General features: G+C 37.3%; 1 protein-coding gene across 10 annotated transcripts in view; it reads left to right on the top strand.

Annotated features, from left to right (window-relative positions):
* The window catches only part of LRRC4C (leucine rich repeat containing 4C), a 1,358,593-nt gene extending 1,342,593 nt beyond the window's left edge, over positions 1 to 16,000 (top strand). For all 10 annotated transcript variants that reach the window (XM_074401331.1, XM_074401329.1, XM_074401330.1 and 7 more), the window contains one exon: positions 13,362 to 16,000. In XM_074401331.1, the coding sequence (XP_074257432.1) occupies positions 13,404 to 15,326 (1,923 nt within the window). In that variant the 5' untranslated portion in view covers positions 13,362 to 13,403 and the 3' untranslated portion in view covers positions 15,327 to 16,000. The remainder of the gene's footprint in view (positions 1 to 13,361) is intronic.
* Positions 16,001 to 17,065: the final 1,065 nt, after the last annotated feature.

The following is a 17,065-nucleotide window of genomic DNA, read 5'->3' as shown; positions in this document are numbered from 1 at the left end:
ATTTATAGCTAGAACTCTTAACAGATCTTTCAAGCACTTCAGCCTATCAGTTATTTTGTGTGGAACTTAAACATTTTTAGAGTCATAAATTTCTTTGAGAGTATGATGTTAAGACTAATGAATAATCTTTCTATAAAAAGATACAATCACATTTAAACGAAAATCTGCATATAATTTCAGGAGGTTCACAAATGGTTTGAAACCCATGAATAACTTCTTAGGAACCCATAATAGTACTGTACAATTTCATGGAAAGGCAAATAACCATCAAATAGGTTATTGATGAAAATAAAACTAAGAGAACTTAATTGTACAATTCAAATTGTTTTCGTGTTATTATAGTTGATGTATCCATCATTCGCCATATATGAACTTTAACTGCCATCAGTACCAGACAAATAACAGAAACAATGAAGACAACAAATACGCTTACAGTATTGACTATGTACAAGACACTGTTCTAAAATTTTCTCTCTACATGAACTCATTTATCCTCACAATAATAGAGTCCAAAATCACAATACTCAATCCCCAGGCAGATTCACAGATGGGTACTACAAAAATTTGTGTCTCTGATTTTTAAGTCTCTATGTACTATTAGTGTCTGCAGTTGCATAAACAGCTAGAAATCTGCAACAGTCAACCTTTTCTTGAGACCATATATTCATTCCTATATTGAGCATACATAGTATACAAGATACTCTGGATGTAATATTTAGGATACAGGTTACTACTGCTAAGGATAGATTTTTACCCTAAAACATTTTCAATCTATTTACATGCTGATTTTTGGTAATTTACTTATTCACAATCTTAGTATGTAAGTTTTCATGTGTTTATGTGGGGGAGGGTGGTAAGCAGTAACTATTGAGCGCTCTCTTTACCATTTAAACTAAGTTTTATATCTTTTCTATCTTTTTGGTTCACATGTAAGTCTTAGCAATGGACTTCAATGCATTATGTTTTTATAAAATTAGTTTATCAATTTGGCTGCTATGAATTAAAATATGTGACTCATTTCAGTAATTCAAGCTAATATTTATTAAATGCCTAAATATCATCCAGTGTCTGTCTTTGAGAAAGCTTATGATTAAATAGGTTGAACACATTCCCAAACATTTACATTCCAACACAGATGTGGTAAGTGTTATAGTCTTGGCTTTACAGACACTTTAGGGGAAGGATGGATTTATACTGATAAGTAAGGCTGATGACAGCCTAGTAAAAATAGCCAGTGTAAAATTGGCTCAGGTTGGGAAAATTTTCATATAAAAAAAATCAGAGTAGGTAATTTCAATCTTAAGAAATAAGGAGCAAGTCCTCAAAGAGGAAAAGTAGAGGGAGTATTTTTAGAGTCTGGAAGAGACTGCAGCCTCGACTGTGTTAAGAACAGTGGGAGACAGGACTGGGAAAGCAGGATGGCACAGCACTGTTGAGGGGCTTACATGTCACACGAAGGCAGCGGTTTGCAAAGAGGACAATTTTGCCCCCCAGGGGACATTTGGCAAGTTCTGGAGACACTGTAGATTGTCACAACTGAGATTGCTACTGGCATCTAGTGGGTAGAGGCTGTATGGGAATTAGGCTTAATTCTGTAGGCACTGTGGGCTATGCTGTCTTGCACTGTGATTGTCTAGGCTCCCGTGTGTTGTTACACTGACTCTGCAAAATGTTGCTTTGAAATCTCCTACAGGAAAGTTATGAAAAGAAAGACCACTTGTGGAGATAAAGAATAACAAATATTAATCATTAAATGGCCCTTGAACTTGAAGTAAAAAGGTAAAAAAAAAAAAAAAAAAGGAGCAACAGTTTCATACATTGGTAGGGCTCCAGACTTAAAATATTAGCAGGAAGGAGAATGTAAGCATGGTTACAAACAGGCACATTTCTAATCATTGGGGCATTCTGATTTCATTACAGAAGAGGGAAATATCTTGCAGCACATGGAGCTTGAGATTTTAAATATTTTTCTTTGGTTATACATTTCACTAAAGCAAATTGCTATCATAAATATACCCCCAAACACCTCAAAATCCACCTTATAATTTGAGAAAAAACAATGCAGACAAAAAATATGAGAAAAAGTTTTTCATCTGTATTTTATATTTTCATAAATAATCTCAAAAAGTAAGATCAAACAGATTCATCAACAGCCAGAAACCTCATGCCAGGTACTCTTATCTCTCCAGTGTCATGAAAGAGTAAACAAGCAGGAAAAAAACAAATTAATTTTATTTTTAGCCCTGCCAAGCTATGCCTGTATTCCTGGGTCGGAGTTTTTAGCATGAAGTAGATTTGAATTTTTATTGCTAAGACAAAGTTTGGAGCCACCACAGCCTTCCCCAGTCTCTTGCCTAGTCCATCTCGTTGCTTTAGATTGTGACAGTCGAATTAGAAGATCTTTTCCACCCGCCAATTTTTAAATAAATGGTTCAAATGAGTCCCTGTAGCTGGCATGTGGTGATCTAGAAGCTCTTCCATTTTAAAAGGCATTTGCTGACTATAGGAGTTCTTTTCTTTGTTATAAAGTGGTCTCATCCAATGCAGTGACCTGAAAGCTAAGCCGGTCCTCCCTAGTTCTAGAGTACATGCAGGTGGGAAGAAGCAAATCATGAAAACAACTAGGCATCCAATTGTGCAGAAATTTTCAAGGCAATCATGTTATTTTAGGCACATACAGCAGAGGGCATTGTTTGGTCAAACATAAAACAGGACTGCTACTGATAATTAAATAGACAAAGAGAAAGAAATAGGGAAATCTCCCTGACTTCACCACCCACCCTCATCCCCCTCAAAAAAACATGCAAAGAGAGCAAAGAGACAGTGAGATGATCTTTAAATAACTGTTCTTCTCAGCTCTTTGTAGAAAAAACTTCTATGAAAATAACTACAAACTGGAAAACATTATTCCAAAAATTGATAAAATTCTTGCTATGTGCATGGGTTTCTACTAGGTGCTAGGGATCAATTAGTGAGTATGACATCCTATGGGTCCTTAGTGAGTTTATGACCTTAACTTAATGGGTTTTCAACCTGCTGCTGACTGCGTGAGCACTCTTTCATTCATTCATTCATGCATGCATTTAACAAATATTCCATGAGTACTGTTCCAGGTGAGTACTACTGAATAAAGAAGACAAGTCTCTACTCCACAGAAATTAACCTTCCACTGAGGTGAGACAGGCAGTAGAAAAATATGCACCTTACTGTATGAGAAAAAATAAACAGTGATAAGTACTATGATGAAAATTGAATATGGGTAATGTATTAAATATGACAAAATATATTTTTGGCTAGGTTATCGAAAAGAACTTTCTAAGAAGGTAAAATTTAAAGTGAGCCCAGAATTAAAAGGAAAAACAACCATGCAAAAATCAAAGGATACACAATGCAAGCAGAAGGAATCCTAGTAAAAAGGTCCTGAGTGGGGAACAAGGCTGAATTGTTTGAGAAACCATGAAAAGCCAGTAGGGTTGAACAGAGACGGTGGAGTAAGAAAAAGCTGAAAAGTGGGAGAGGTAGACAGAGGTCAGGTTGTGTCTTGGAGACCAAAGTAGTTTGCATTTTGTTCTAAAAAGATACGGAGCTAAAGAGGAGTTTCAACTAAAAATGCAGCATGAACATATTTATAATTAAAAAATTCAATCTAAATACTCTATGAAGAATGAATTGTGGTAATGCAGTGGACCAAAGTAGGGAAATTGATGGGAGTGTGTTTTAGAGGTTCAAGTTAGAAATGAGGATGACATAGAATCTAGAGAGAGACAATGAGGAAAAGTAGATAGACTCACATTGTTTTAAAGCAGAATTAGAATGAATAGTGCTGGGCTACATGTGAATACAGAAAAAGAAAAGTCAAAGAAGAGTTTAACAATTTTGCCTTGAGCAACTGGTCATGTGGTAGTGGCTTTTGTGGAGGTTCAGGGGCAAGTTTGGGGATTTGCTTTCAGTGTACGCTATGCCATCTAATTTATGTAATCCTCACAATGTCTACTTATTATATTGTTATCCTTCCCACTTAGGAAGGGATGGCTCAGGGAAGGCCAGTTTTACCAAACAGTGAGGAATTACCTAGCCAACCCTCCAATGGGAGGCATTTTACTCTAAAGCTGGTGTTTTGCTGTGTCTATTGTTGACTGGGCATTCTTTTTATTCTTCAGCATTGTCTCAAATTAGAAAGAGGACTAAAATTAAAGGTGTGCTTAGTAGTCCTTTGTGTGCAATATGCAGCGTGGACAGGAGTCACACTAGACATCAAAGATGCCTCTTTCCTGACTTGCAGATCTGACATTCCAAAATGATACACTGCTCTTTTTGCGTACACTGATATTTTCTAAGGTGACCATATGCAGAAGCTAATTTTGTCTTCATTGGTATTTCATACTCTACAAGATTTTTAACTAGGCTGGATTAATTTGAACTATACACGTCTCAGTAGTCAAATAATCAGATTGGAGATTGGTTCCATTCATTTCTAAAGCAATGCTAGGGATGTCGATTATTGAAGTCATTTACTTTCTCTTCAAAGTCTTCTCTCTAATTTCCTTAAGAACAGGGGCAGAAACTTTCTAAAACAATATTCTCATCATTCCCTCTCCTGTGTAAAAGCCTTAAGTTTCTAAGATTTTTATTAAAATAAATTCAAACTATTAGGCTTGCAGTGACCTTCAATTGAGCTAGTTTATCTATGTTCTACAGTGTAGACCCTTTACTTCCATTAAGTCAGTTTTCTTAATATATTGTGTTCCTACTCTGCTTTCATGAGTAAGCTCCTACCTCCTCCAGCACTGCCCTGCCTCCATGCCAATCTATACACACTCCTTAAAAGATCTGCACACAATTCCAATTTTTTTTTTTTTTTTGAGACAGTGTCTTGCTCTGTTGCCTAGTTGGAATACAGTGGGGCAATCTCGGCTCACTGCAGCCTCCACCTCCTGGGTTCAAGTGGTTCTCCTGCCTCAGCCTCCTGAGTAGCTGGGACTACAGGTGTGAGTAAACACGTCCTGCTAATTTTTGTATTTTTTAGTAGATAATGGGGTTTCACCACGTTGGCCAGATGGTCTCTATCTTTTGACCTCATGATCAGCCCACCTTGGCATCCCAAAGTGTTGGGATTAAAGGCGTAAGCCACTGCACCCAGTCCCTAATTCTCTTCTTAAAGCATTCTCTGATTAGCTATTCCTACGTTAATCTCTGATAATTCTTTATGGCATGTAAATATTGAATGTATTGATTTATACTAGTATCTATATTATATATGTACATAAATTTTTGATATATATCTATAATTTGTTTTATTGCTCCAAGATTGGAAAATTCTTGAAGACATGAGTAATTTAGTTCTTTTACAATCCTTTTGATACTCTCCAGCACATGATCCCATGTTGGTGACAGCCATATTGTTGTTGTTGTTTTACTTTTCTAGTACATAGGTCTCTGTAGTCAGGACTTCTCACCTAATGATATTGTAATGTTGTCACTAGTGACATACAGTCACAACAATAGTGACAACATTAGAATATCGTTAGGACTAGAGAGAAACAAACCCTAAGAATGTATTTATATTCTTCCACTGTAAGCCAAATAAGTCTTCTAGAAAAATGAAAATGCGGAGTCAGGTCTTTTTTTCCCCTTAAATCTCAACTTCTGAAATTTTAGCATTTTCCAGAAACATTGCAGAGTCAGTGTGTTTAGCCAAACAGCTGCCTTTTGACTTGACAGGTCGATTCTCTGGGTTATAGCCACTAAAATGTTGTAGCATTTCCATTACATTCACCTACTGGTTCAGCCCTGGGCATATTTACAAAAAAAAAAATTCTTTTCCCTGAAAATCTGCAGAACTATATATTCCTGCATAAGGGGTGGAGAAAGCTCAAGATTTGCAAGATTAGGTTAAAAATGGAAAAACAATAATCTATATTAGGAAATATTTATGAAATAAATTTGAAGAGGTGTGTTACCTTTGGTAATTGTGTGTTTTTTTTTCCTCCTGTGTATTCTACATTCTTTCAAACCCAGAGATGTCCAGATAATTGATTTTGCAGTAGAAATCCTTCCTAGCATGATGTGGGATGACCTTCAAACTTTCTTATAAGGATATCATATTGCTTTATCTTGTTTCCTTTGAAAGGTCTCTTATTTATAATGGCATAGGAAAATTAAAAAATAATTTTTGTTCCCTTTGCTATTGGCTGAGGAAATAAGAAGACAGAGAGCTAGAAAGAGAGAGCAGAAATTAATATGAATGTATCAGGATAGGTTTGGCTGCATGTAACCAGAAAAAGAGTAACTGTTTATAGTGTAATATATTATTTTACATAGTAAAAAGTCCAGAGGAAAAGCAGTTACAGGGTTCATTAATTCAGCAGCTTATCACAAATATCAAAGATGTACATTCTTTCCATTTTTTCTTTCTTGACCTATCAGCTTTGTCCTCAGGCTGCCTCCCCTCTTGGCCACAAGATGGCTGCAGCAGCTCTAGGCATATTTTACCCTCAACAATATCTAGAAAGAGAACAAGGAATTATTTCTTCCCCATGTTTTTCTAATTAGTGGGAGAAAAAAACAATTTCTGGAATCCCTCAGCTGACTTCCCCTCACATCTTATTAGCCATACTGTGTCACATGTTCAGCCTCTCATTCGTCTCGGAAAGCAGGAATGGTACTATCAATGTTTGCTTAGACAAGAGCTTAGCTAACTATAATCTGCAAGACAACCTGCTACTTTTTTGAGTGTGCCCTGTCAGCTAAGAATGTTTGTGAACTTTTAAATGGTTAGGAAATAGAATTTTATATATATACATATATTTATATATTCTTTTAAAAAACATTTTAATTACTGTGGGTACATAGTAGGTGTATATGTTTATGGGATACATGAGATACTTTGATGCAGGCATAGAAAGCATAATCATCACATTAGAGTAAATGGGGTATCCAGTACCTCAAGCATTTATCCTTTGTCTTATAACAACTTAATTATACTATTTTAGGTATTTAAGTAATTATTGTTTCCTGTAGTAACCCTATTTTGCTATCAAATAGATCTTATTAATTCTGTCTAACCATGTGTTTATACCCACTAGCCATCCCTCCTCCTTTGCCTCCCCACATCCAACTATGCTTCCCAGCCTCTGATAACCATCATTCTGCTCTCTATCTCCATTAGTCAGTTGTTTTACTTTTGAGCTCCCACAAATAAGCGAGAATATATGAAGTTTGTCTTTCTGTGCTTAGCTTATTTCACTTAACATAATGACCTCCAGCTCCACCCATGTCGTTGCAACTGATAGTGTCTCTTTCTTTTTTTATAGCTGAATAGAACTCCATTATACATATGTACCACATTTAAAAATTTATTTGTCTCTTGATGGACACTTAGGTGGCTGCCAAATATTTGAAATTATGAATAGTGCTGCAATAAACATGGGAGTGCAGGTATTTCTTCTATATACTGATGTCCTTTTTGGGAGAATATGTGCCTAGCAGTGGAACTGCTGAATTATATGACAGTTCTTAGTTTTTTAAAGAATTTTCAAACTGTTTTCCATCACAGTTATATTAATTCACATTTCTACCAACAGTGTACGAGGGTTCCCTTTTCCCCACATCCTCAGCAGCATTTGTTATTGCCTGTTTTTGGATAAAAGACATTTTAACTTGAATGACATATCTCATTGCAATTTCCATATACGTCTTTGATCCATTTTGTTTTCTTTATATGACCAGGGATAGAGGTCTAGTTTCTTCTTCTGCATACGGACATCTCGTTTTCTCAGCACCATTTATTAAAGATATTGTCCTTTTCCCAGTGTATGTTCTTGGCACCTTGGTCAAAAATGAATTCACTGTAGCCATATGGATTTGTTTCTGGTTTCTCTATTATGTTCCATTGGTCTGTATCTCTACTTTTATGCCAGTACTATGCTGTTTTGGTTACTTTAGCTCTACAGTATAATTTGAAGTCAGGTAGTAATATTCCTCCATTTTGTTCTTTTTGTTCAGGATAGCTTTGGCTATTCCAAGTCTTTTTTGTGGTCTCATATACATTTCAAGATTTTTTTTTTCTATTTCTGTGAAGAATGTCTGTGGTATTTTAACAGGGATTGCAGTGAATCTGTAGATTGCTTAGTGTAATACGGACATTTTAATACTATTCATTCTTCTAATCCATGAACGTGGAATATCTTTCCATTTTTTTATGTGTCCTCTTCAATTTCTTTCATCAATGTTTTTTAGTTTTCATTGTAGAGATCTTTCAGTTATTTAATTTTTATTTTATTATATTTATATCTATAGTAAATGAGATTAATTTCTTGATTTCTTTTCTCAGACTGTTTGCTCTTGGCATTTAGAAATACTACTTATTTTTGTATTTGTATTCTGCAGCTTTACTGAATTTGCTTATCTGTTCTAATAGTTTTTTGGTAGAGTCTTTAGGGTTTTCCAAATATAAGATCATATCATGTGCAAACAAAGATAATCTGACTTCTTCCTTTCCAAGATGTCCTTTGTCACGTCTGATTGCTCTAACTACAATTTCCGCAAACATTACTTTGTACTACTATGAATAGTATCATTAAGCACAGCCACGCCCATTTATCTACCTTTTGTCTATGGCTGCTACAGTGGCATAATTCAGTAGTTGCAACAAGAGGTCATATGGCTTACAAAGCCTGAAATAATTACAATCTGGCCCTTTACAGGAAAAGAAGTTTGCCTACTTCTAGCTTAAACCAAATTCTATTCTCCCTTCGGTACTGATCAATCTCTCCTAAAACAGTATTTTATATTTTCTTTTTTTTTTTTTTTTTTTTCAAGGGAGTAAATTTTTCTGTATAAAATTTTCTTAGAAAAGAGTAAGGGGGTAGGATGTTTTGATAGGCAACAAATGTGTGTTTGTGGGGTGGGAGAGGGTGAAGACACTGTTTGAGATTCAAGCACATTTTGAATGAATAATACACCTTTAGTATTGTAAAAAGCTAATTCCCCAAATATCGTCAATACAACTTGTTGATAAGGCAGAGCTGACTTTATTGATTATGGTGGTAAGGAAAAGTACCACTTCACAAATGTTTGGCAGTGTCTGTGAGAGGAGCTGTGAAGATTAGCTCAGAATTTATTAAGAATTGGAAGTTTGACTGACGCAGGTACAGAAAACCAAATACCGAAAGTTTTCGATGTGGGAACTGAACAATGAGAACACATGGACACAGGGAGGAGAACAACACACATTGGGCCCTGTTTGGAATGTAGCAGTGGGGAGGGAGAGCATAAAGAAAAATAAGTAATGCAAGTGAGGCTTGATACCTAGGTGATGGGTGGCTAGGTGTAGCAAACACCATGGCACATGCCTACATATCTAACAAACCTGCATGTCCTGCACATGTGTCCAGGAACTTTGAATTTTTTTTTTTTTTTTTTTTTTTGAGACGGAGTTTCGCTCTTGTTACCCAGGCTGGAGTGCAATGGCACGATCTCGGCTCACCGCAACCTCCGCCTCCTGGGCTCAGGCAATTCTCCTGCCTCAGCCTCCTGAGTAGCTGGGATTACAGGCATGAGCCACCATGCCCAGCTAATTTTTTTGTATTTTTAGTAGAGACGGGGTTTCACCATGTTGACCAGGATGGTCTCGATCTCTCGACCTCGTGATCCACCCGCCTCGGCCTCCCAAAGTGCTGGGATTACAGGCTTGAGCCACCGTGCCCGGCCCTGAATTTTTTTTTTTAATTAAATTTTAAGTTTGACTCTAGAAAGGTTTTCCAATGTAGGAACGTGTTCAGGATTATACAAGAATTATGACACAACAATTCAGGATTGATGAAAACAGCAAGGTGAGTCAAGAGATTCAGTAAATCTGAGCACAAATGTTTGTTGAATTTTCCATCAAAGAGTGGAAGGAACTTTGGGGGTAGTTCCCATAAGGATCAGTGAAGCCATTTGGTTTGGTGGAAGAGCCATAGAAGAGGAAAGAGCTGCTAAGACAGACAGTGGAACAGCAAAGTCATATTTATGGAGATGGTAAGGTATGGTTTGGAGTCCTAGGGAACAGGGGTAAGCAGTTTTGGTTCTCTCTCTTTAGGGAGGTTTGTTAAGGATAATATGAGAAGGGAAAGAAGGGGTACAGTTGTGGTTAACTGAATTCATCTTTCTCCCTCCTTGCTTACAAACCAGTTCTAATGTCTAGACAAAGCCTATGATGACTCAGCAATGATACTGTGCTAAATAATGTATCTCTGTTAGCTAACTCACATATAGTTGCTTCACTGCATGGGCTCTCAGTGCACTAAAGCATAGGTAGTAAAAGAAGAAAGTCTATTGACAAAGTCAAGATATCCTCCAGGTCAAGGCTAAAAGTATCATAGTTTAATTCAAAACTCACACAAATGCATTTGTAAATAAATGCTGTCAGATGATATTGTAATGGATAGTGCATACTTTTAAATTAATTTTCTTTTGATGTGATAAAAACATCTTATGAAAGAGATGTTGAAGCCTGGTTTTTTATATAAAGTAACGTAATTTAGATATTAAAGTAAAAAACCTTTTGTTGATAGTAGTTGATTTAATTCAGTGCATGTACCAAGCATTATTTGCTGTAGGTTATAAATTAGATTTGAACCAGCTATAATTTGTAAAGCGTTACTTATGACTGATTTATAGAAAATCTCATTAATTCCAATAGCACAAAGACCTTGAAGTAAGCAAGAAGTAGAAAATAAAACAGCCTGGAGAGTAAGAAAGAATAAATGCATATACCTTATAATTAATAGTAATATATCATTGTTACATATGTTTTACTGATAGTATGTTCCTGATTATATCTAGTAATCCCTACCACAAATTTCAATAAGAGATATTATTGTTGCTCCTATCTTTTAAAAGAGGAAGAAACTGAGTGTCCCATCACTTTATTTTGAATATCTTTGACTATTATATATTATTTCCTATGAGCCAGTAACTTTACATTACATGACAGTCCTAAGAAAAGCCTTTTGAGTAGATAATAGTGTTCTTTCACAGTTGGGGAATGTATAGGGATATCAAGTAACTATCAATTTTAAGGTCATTGAGGTTCAAACAGGGATATGATCTCAAAAAGTCTCACATTAAACCCTTTTCTCCTGACCACCGAGCATGGTTGCCTTTACAGCATCATAGTTTAAAAAGAAAAAGGTAGCAAGCGGCAGACTAAGGAATTATCTTTACTTCTGTGCTATTTCCAGTCAACCAGTTATTTCTACCTGTTTTGCCCGAGACCCTAGGATTCTGGGGAGGGCTACAGAATAGGGAATGGGAGAAAGAATGGAGGAGCAGGACCCTGGGACCGAAGCCCTGAAAATGTTAATTTGTTTATATATCAGGGATTTTGCATGCTATGTTATTTTATGCCCAATAACCTTAATAACATATGCCCTTTCTCCCTGAAACCTGTAACTGTTTCAGGGAAAGAGGGCATATGTGAAACTACACTTAATCACTCAAATGATAAATTTTCAATGGTCATGATTACTGGAAATTTAGATAGCTTTCTATTGATAATGGAAATATAAAAGAGTCATTTAAGTCCATATTTAAATTTACAATGAGGATAACTCTGTCTGACTTAGGATGTGAAACCTACCAACCACACTGTTGTCATGATATAAATGGGACAGGGGAGTAATCCTATAAAACCTATTAACAGGATTGACATGATGAGCCAGGCCCTGTTGCTTAGTGATTGTTTTAGAATGCAGGTATTATTGTTATTTAGCTAGAGTGAAGCAACGGAGCAGGAGATGGCAGCCAATTAAAAAGTGAGGGGCCAGGTGTGATGGCTCATGCCTGTAATCCCAGCACTTTGGGCAGTCAAAGCAGGCATATTGCCTGAGGTCAGGAGTTTGAAACCAGTCTGACCAACATGCTGAAACCCCATCTCTACTAAAAGTAAAAAATAATTAGCCAGAGGTGGCGGCATGTGCCCGTAATGCCAGCTACTCGTAATGCCACCTACTCCGGAGGCTGAGGCACAGGAATCGCTTGAACCAGGGAAGCAAGGTTGCAGTGAGCTGAGATCATGCTATGGCACTCCAGCCTGAGCAACAGGGCAAGACTCCATCTCAAAAAAAAAAAAAAAAAAGAAAGTGATGATTTTGCCCACAGCTCACAGGAGGAGGGGGCATGACACAGCATGAGGAGCCCACATTGGGAAGCAGCAGGGTCAGCAAGTATGGAGCGGCCAGACGAAAATGTGGGCAAGAGCCTTTATTGCAGTTTTAGGGAAAGGCTGGGTAAGCAGGCTTATGATTGGCTAGTTTTTGAACAATCTGAGCAGTCTCTGGGACCTAAGGGCTGTCTCTTGTTACCTGGTTAAGTGGACGTGGGGTGATTAGGGAAAGGGAATGGTGGTCTCAGTGTAAGAGTCCTGGGAGAACCTGAGAAGGTGACTGGGGTTTGACCTTTGAATTGGCTGGTTTGCATATGAAAGTCACGCTTATAGGAAAGTCCTTCACTATTGAAAAATATTTTGCATTTACCTTTATTCTCATAGCAACATTTTTATGTTATATCTGAGATCATATCTTCTGGGACTAGTCTGATGAACATCTGAGCCCTGATTGATTTATACTAACATGTGACTTCTTGAATGTCACTTCTATAGTTCTTCATTTTGAAAATGAGAAGAATGACAATTTCTGCTTCAGAGAAGTGTCGTAAAGATGACACAAGATTGCAACTAGCTTCACAGGCCTACATCCTGTGCAGCCGCAAAGAAATCATTATTTAGATGGACCCACACTTCGTTTAATGGACTTTTGTTACTGATTTGAAATTATTAATTTTATAAGATTTCCTACATTTTTATCTTGCACTGAAAACCACAAATTCTGTAGCCATTTCTAGACAGGCTTGTTTGTAAAGTCTATAGTCCATGGTGTTTGGTACATAGAATAACCTTCAATATAATATGTCAGCTATTACTACTTTTGCAAAGGAGCTTTTAGTTTGTCTGACATAGCCCCAAAGTCCTATTTAAACTTTTTCAATCTGCTGTGGACATTGAAGCTATCGTAGAGTATGCATCATATGTCCTCATGAATTTGGGCCACATTTGATTGGCCAACAATACTTTATGGTCCTCTACCTCATTGGTCCCTTACTCTGTGGTTATATATCTCATGGAAAGTGGTCTTTGGACAGCTCCTAATTTGGAGTAAAGGTACATTTGCCTCTAAATATGAACCACATAATAAAGAACATTAGATTTGTTTTTGTCTGACAAATGATGGCTTTACCTATACACTATATCGCTGACATTACTCCAGAAAGACACTAAGAGTAAATCTAATCTAATAATCTTTTTTGGCTTTTATTTGCAGACTGCTTGAATTCCAGAAGGACCAGCACCAGATAAATTATGAATGTTGAACAAGATGACCTTACATCCACAGCAGATAATGATAGGTCCTAGGTTTAACAGGGCCTTATTTGACCCCCTGCTTGTGGCGCTGCTGGCTCTTCAACTTCTTGTGGTGGCTGGCCTGGTGCGGGCTCAGACCTGCCCTTCTGTGTGCTCCTGTAGCAACCAATTCAGCAAGGTGATTTGCGTTCGGAAAAACCTGCGTGAGGTTCCGGATGGCATCTCCACCAACACACGGCTGCTGAATCTCCATGAGAACCAAATCCAGATCATTAAAGTAAACAGCTTCAAGCACTTGAGGCACTTGGAAATCCTACAGTTGAGTAGGAACCATATCAGAACCATTGAAATTGGGGCTTTCAATGGTCTGGCGAACCTTAATACTCTGGAACTCTTTGACAATCGTCTTACTACCATCCCGAATGGAGCTTTTGTATACTTGTCTAAACTGAAGGAGCTCTGGTTGCGAAACAACCCAATTGAAAGCATCCCTTCTTATGCTTTTAACAGAATTCCTTCTTTGCGCCGACTAGACTTAGGAGAATTGAAAAGACTTTCATACATCTCAGAAGGTGCCTTTGAAGGTCTGTCCAACTTGAGGTATTTGAACCTTGCCATGTGCAACCTTCGGGAAATCCCTAACCTCACGCCGCTCATAAAACTAGATGAGCTGGATCTTTCTGGGAATCATTTATCTGCCATCAGGCCTGGCTCTTTCCAGGGTTTGATGCACCTTCAAAAACTGTGGATGATACAGTCCCAGATTCAAGTGATTGAACGGAATGCCTTTGACAACCTTCAGTCACTAGTGGAGATCAACCTGGCACACAATAATCTAACATTACTGCCTCATGACCTCTTCACTCCCTTGCATCATCTAGAGCGGATACATCTACATCATAACCCTTGGAACTGTAACTGTGACATACTGTGGCTCAGCTGGTGGATAAAAGACATGGCCCCCTCCAACACAGCTTGTTGTGCCCGGTGTAACACTCCTCCCAATCTAAAGGGGAGGTACATTGGAGAGCTCGACCAGAATTATTTCACATGCTATGCTCCAGTGATTGTGGAGCCCCCTGCAGACCTCAATGTCACTGAAGGCATGGCAGCTGAGTTGAAATGTCGGGCCTCCACCTCCCTGACATCTGTATCTTGGATTACTCCAAATGGAACAGTCATGACACATGGAGCATACAAAGTGAGGATAGCTGTGCTCAGTGATGGTACGTTAAATTTCACAAACGTAACTGTGCAAGATACAGGCATGTACACATGTATGGTGAGTAATTCCGTTGGGAATACTACCGCTTCAGCCACCCTGAATGTTACTGCGGCAACCACTACTCCTTTCTCTTACTTTTCAACCGTCACAGTAGAGACTATGGAACCGTCTCAGGATGAGGCACGGACCACAGATAACAATGTGGGTCCCACTCCAGTGGTTGACTGGGAGACCACCAATGTGACCACCTCTCTCACGCCACAGAGCACAAGGTCGACAGAGAAAACCTTCACCATCCCAGTGACTGATATAAACAGTGGGATCCCAGGAATCGATGAGGTCATGAAGACTACCAAAATCATCATTGGGTGTTTTGTGGCCATCACACTCATGGCTGCAGTGATGCTGGTCATTTTCTACAAGATGAGGAAGCAGCACCATCGGCAAAACCATCATGCCCCAACAAGGACTGTTGAAATCATTAATGTGGATGATGAGATTACGGGAGACACACCCATGGAAAGCCACCTGCCCATGCCTGCTATCGAGCATGAGCACCTAAATCACTATAACTCATACAAATCTCCCTTCAACCACACAACAACAGTTAACACAATAAATTCAATACACAGTTCAGTGCATGAACCGTTATTGATCCGAATGAACTCTAAAGACAATGTACAAGAGACTCAAATCTAAAACATTTACAGAGTTACATACAACAATCAAAAAAAGACAGTTTATTAAAAATGACACAAATGACTGGGCTAAATCTACTGTTTCAAAAAAGTGTCTTTACAAAAAAACAAAAAAGAAATTTATTTATTAAAAATTCTATTGTGATCTAAAGCAGACAAAATTATGTGTATTCCTCAGAACCTGTTTTTGCTGCACTGACTCACTATTCTCCCACATCTCGTTCCTCCCTTCCCCAATATCCATATTTTTCATAGGAGATCTCAATTCCTTAAAGAACTGGTCTAGGAAATTTTGTAAAAATTCTGTTACACTTTGAGATTTTTATGGTGAATTCTAGTGGTGAGATCCAGTCTATTTTGTCTCTCTATTTTTAATTTTTTTTTTCTTTTTCCCTCATACCCATATGAAGTAATCCAATGGGGAATGCAATATTAGAAATAGATTTTTAAGAGAGAACAAGGAAAAAAATGCAAGATCTTATATTTTTCATGTAATGACCTGATCTGTATTTATGAGGAAGACCATTCTATGGAAAAGAAAAGAAAGTGAGCAAACAACAGATTTACATATAAGCATCTATAAAACCCATGACTTTTAAAAAACTCTAGAACCAGAATTTGTAGTTAAAAAGCTAAAAATAAGATTATAAATAAAATACTGTTGGTTTTTCTGTACCTGGACACAACTCATTTGTAGTATGGCTCAAATGTGAGAAACTTCAAGATAATTAGATTTTCTGCTTTCTAAGAAAGAAAATACTACAGTATTCTTTAGTCACAAAATCAACTTCTACAGGGTCCTGTCTGACTAGTTGACTTGAGTTTTAGATCTATGTTTAAGGATGCTGTGGTATTTTTTCCTTCTCTTTAGGGTTACTCTTTGTAGAATGCTCAGGTTCAAAAATAATGACTTTGTGAAGTAAATTCAATTCTACTTGAAGGAAAGTTTCAATATAATTTATTCACTGTCTCCTCAATAAAATTTCACTGGCCAGATGAACTATAATAGCAAAACAGGAAAGTATTCTAAGTCATCTAGAGCTGAAAAAGAATATTTGGTGCTGAGTGTTAAAAAATTTAGTTCAATTCAATGGTAATTATTAAAGCCCTGCTGTGTGCAAAATATTGATTTTAGTATTGTGGGTGCACAATTGAGAAGATCTGGTTCCTGCTCTTGCATCACTCCCAATCTATATAAAAATAATTAAAGAAATCATCTAGTATATTACTGGTTGCCAGCTCTAATTTTACTTCTAGGTGAAAGGCTGTGAATCAGAACCTTACATTTTCAAAATATTAGATTACTGTTATTATAGTAAGCTCTTGGATTTATGGTTTCTTCCATCCTTCTGGAAGAGGTGACTTTTTCTAAATGCAGACTGCAGAGCTTTAAGGAAGTGTAGGTTTAGATTTGTTCTGAAGGATGAATACATACCACGAGATGGCAATGCTAATTCAGTAGTAATTTGTTAATGGCATTTTTTAAGGAACTGGGGGCATTTTGGCTAAGAGACCATACGCTAGCTTCCAAGCAAAAAAGGAACTTGCTGGTTGTTGCACCTTGGCATTCTTCTTATATTTTAACATACTATGTATATGACTTCTATCTTTATGTAAAACAAGTGAATATATACAGATCTCATTACTGACCTTGAAACCTGCCACCTTGGTGGTGAAATAAGGACTGACCAAGCTGAAGAAAACTTCAACTCCTAATGGCTAAGAAGCTTGGATACTCAC

The sequence above is a fragment of the Saimiri boliviensis genome, chromosome 6 (genome assembly GCF_048565385.1).
Source record: "Saimiri boliviensis isolate mSaiBol1 chromosome 6, mSaiBol1.pri, whole genome shotgun sequence".
Classification (NCBI taxonomy): domain Eukaryota; kingdom Metazoa; phylum Chordata; class Mammalia; order Primates; family Cebidae; genus Saimiri; species Saimiri boliviensis.
Note: the sequence above shows the minus strand (reverse complement) of the source record. Positions and strands in the feature narration are given on the sequence as shown.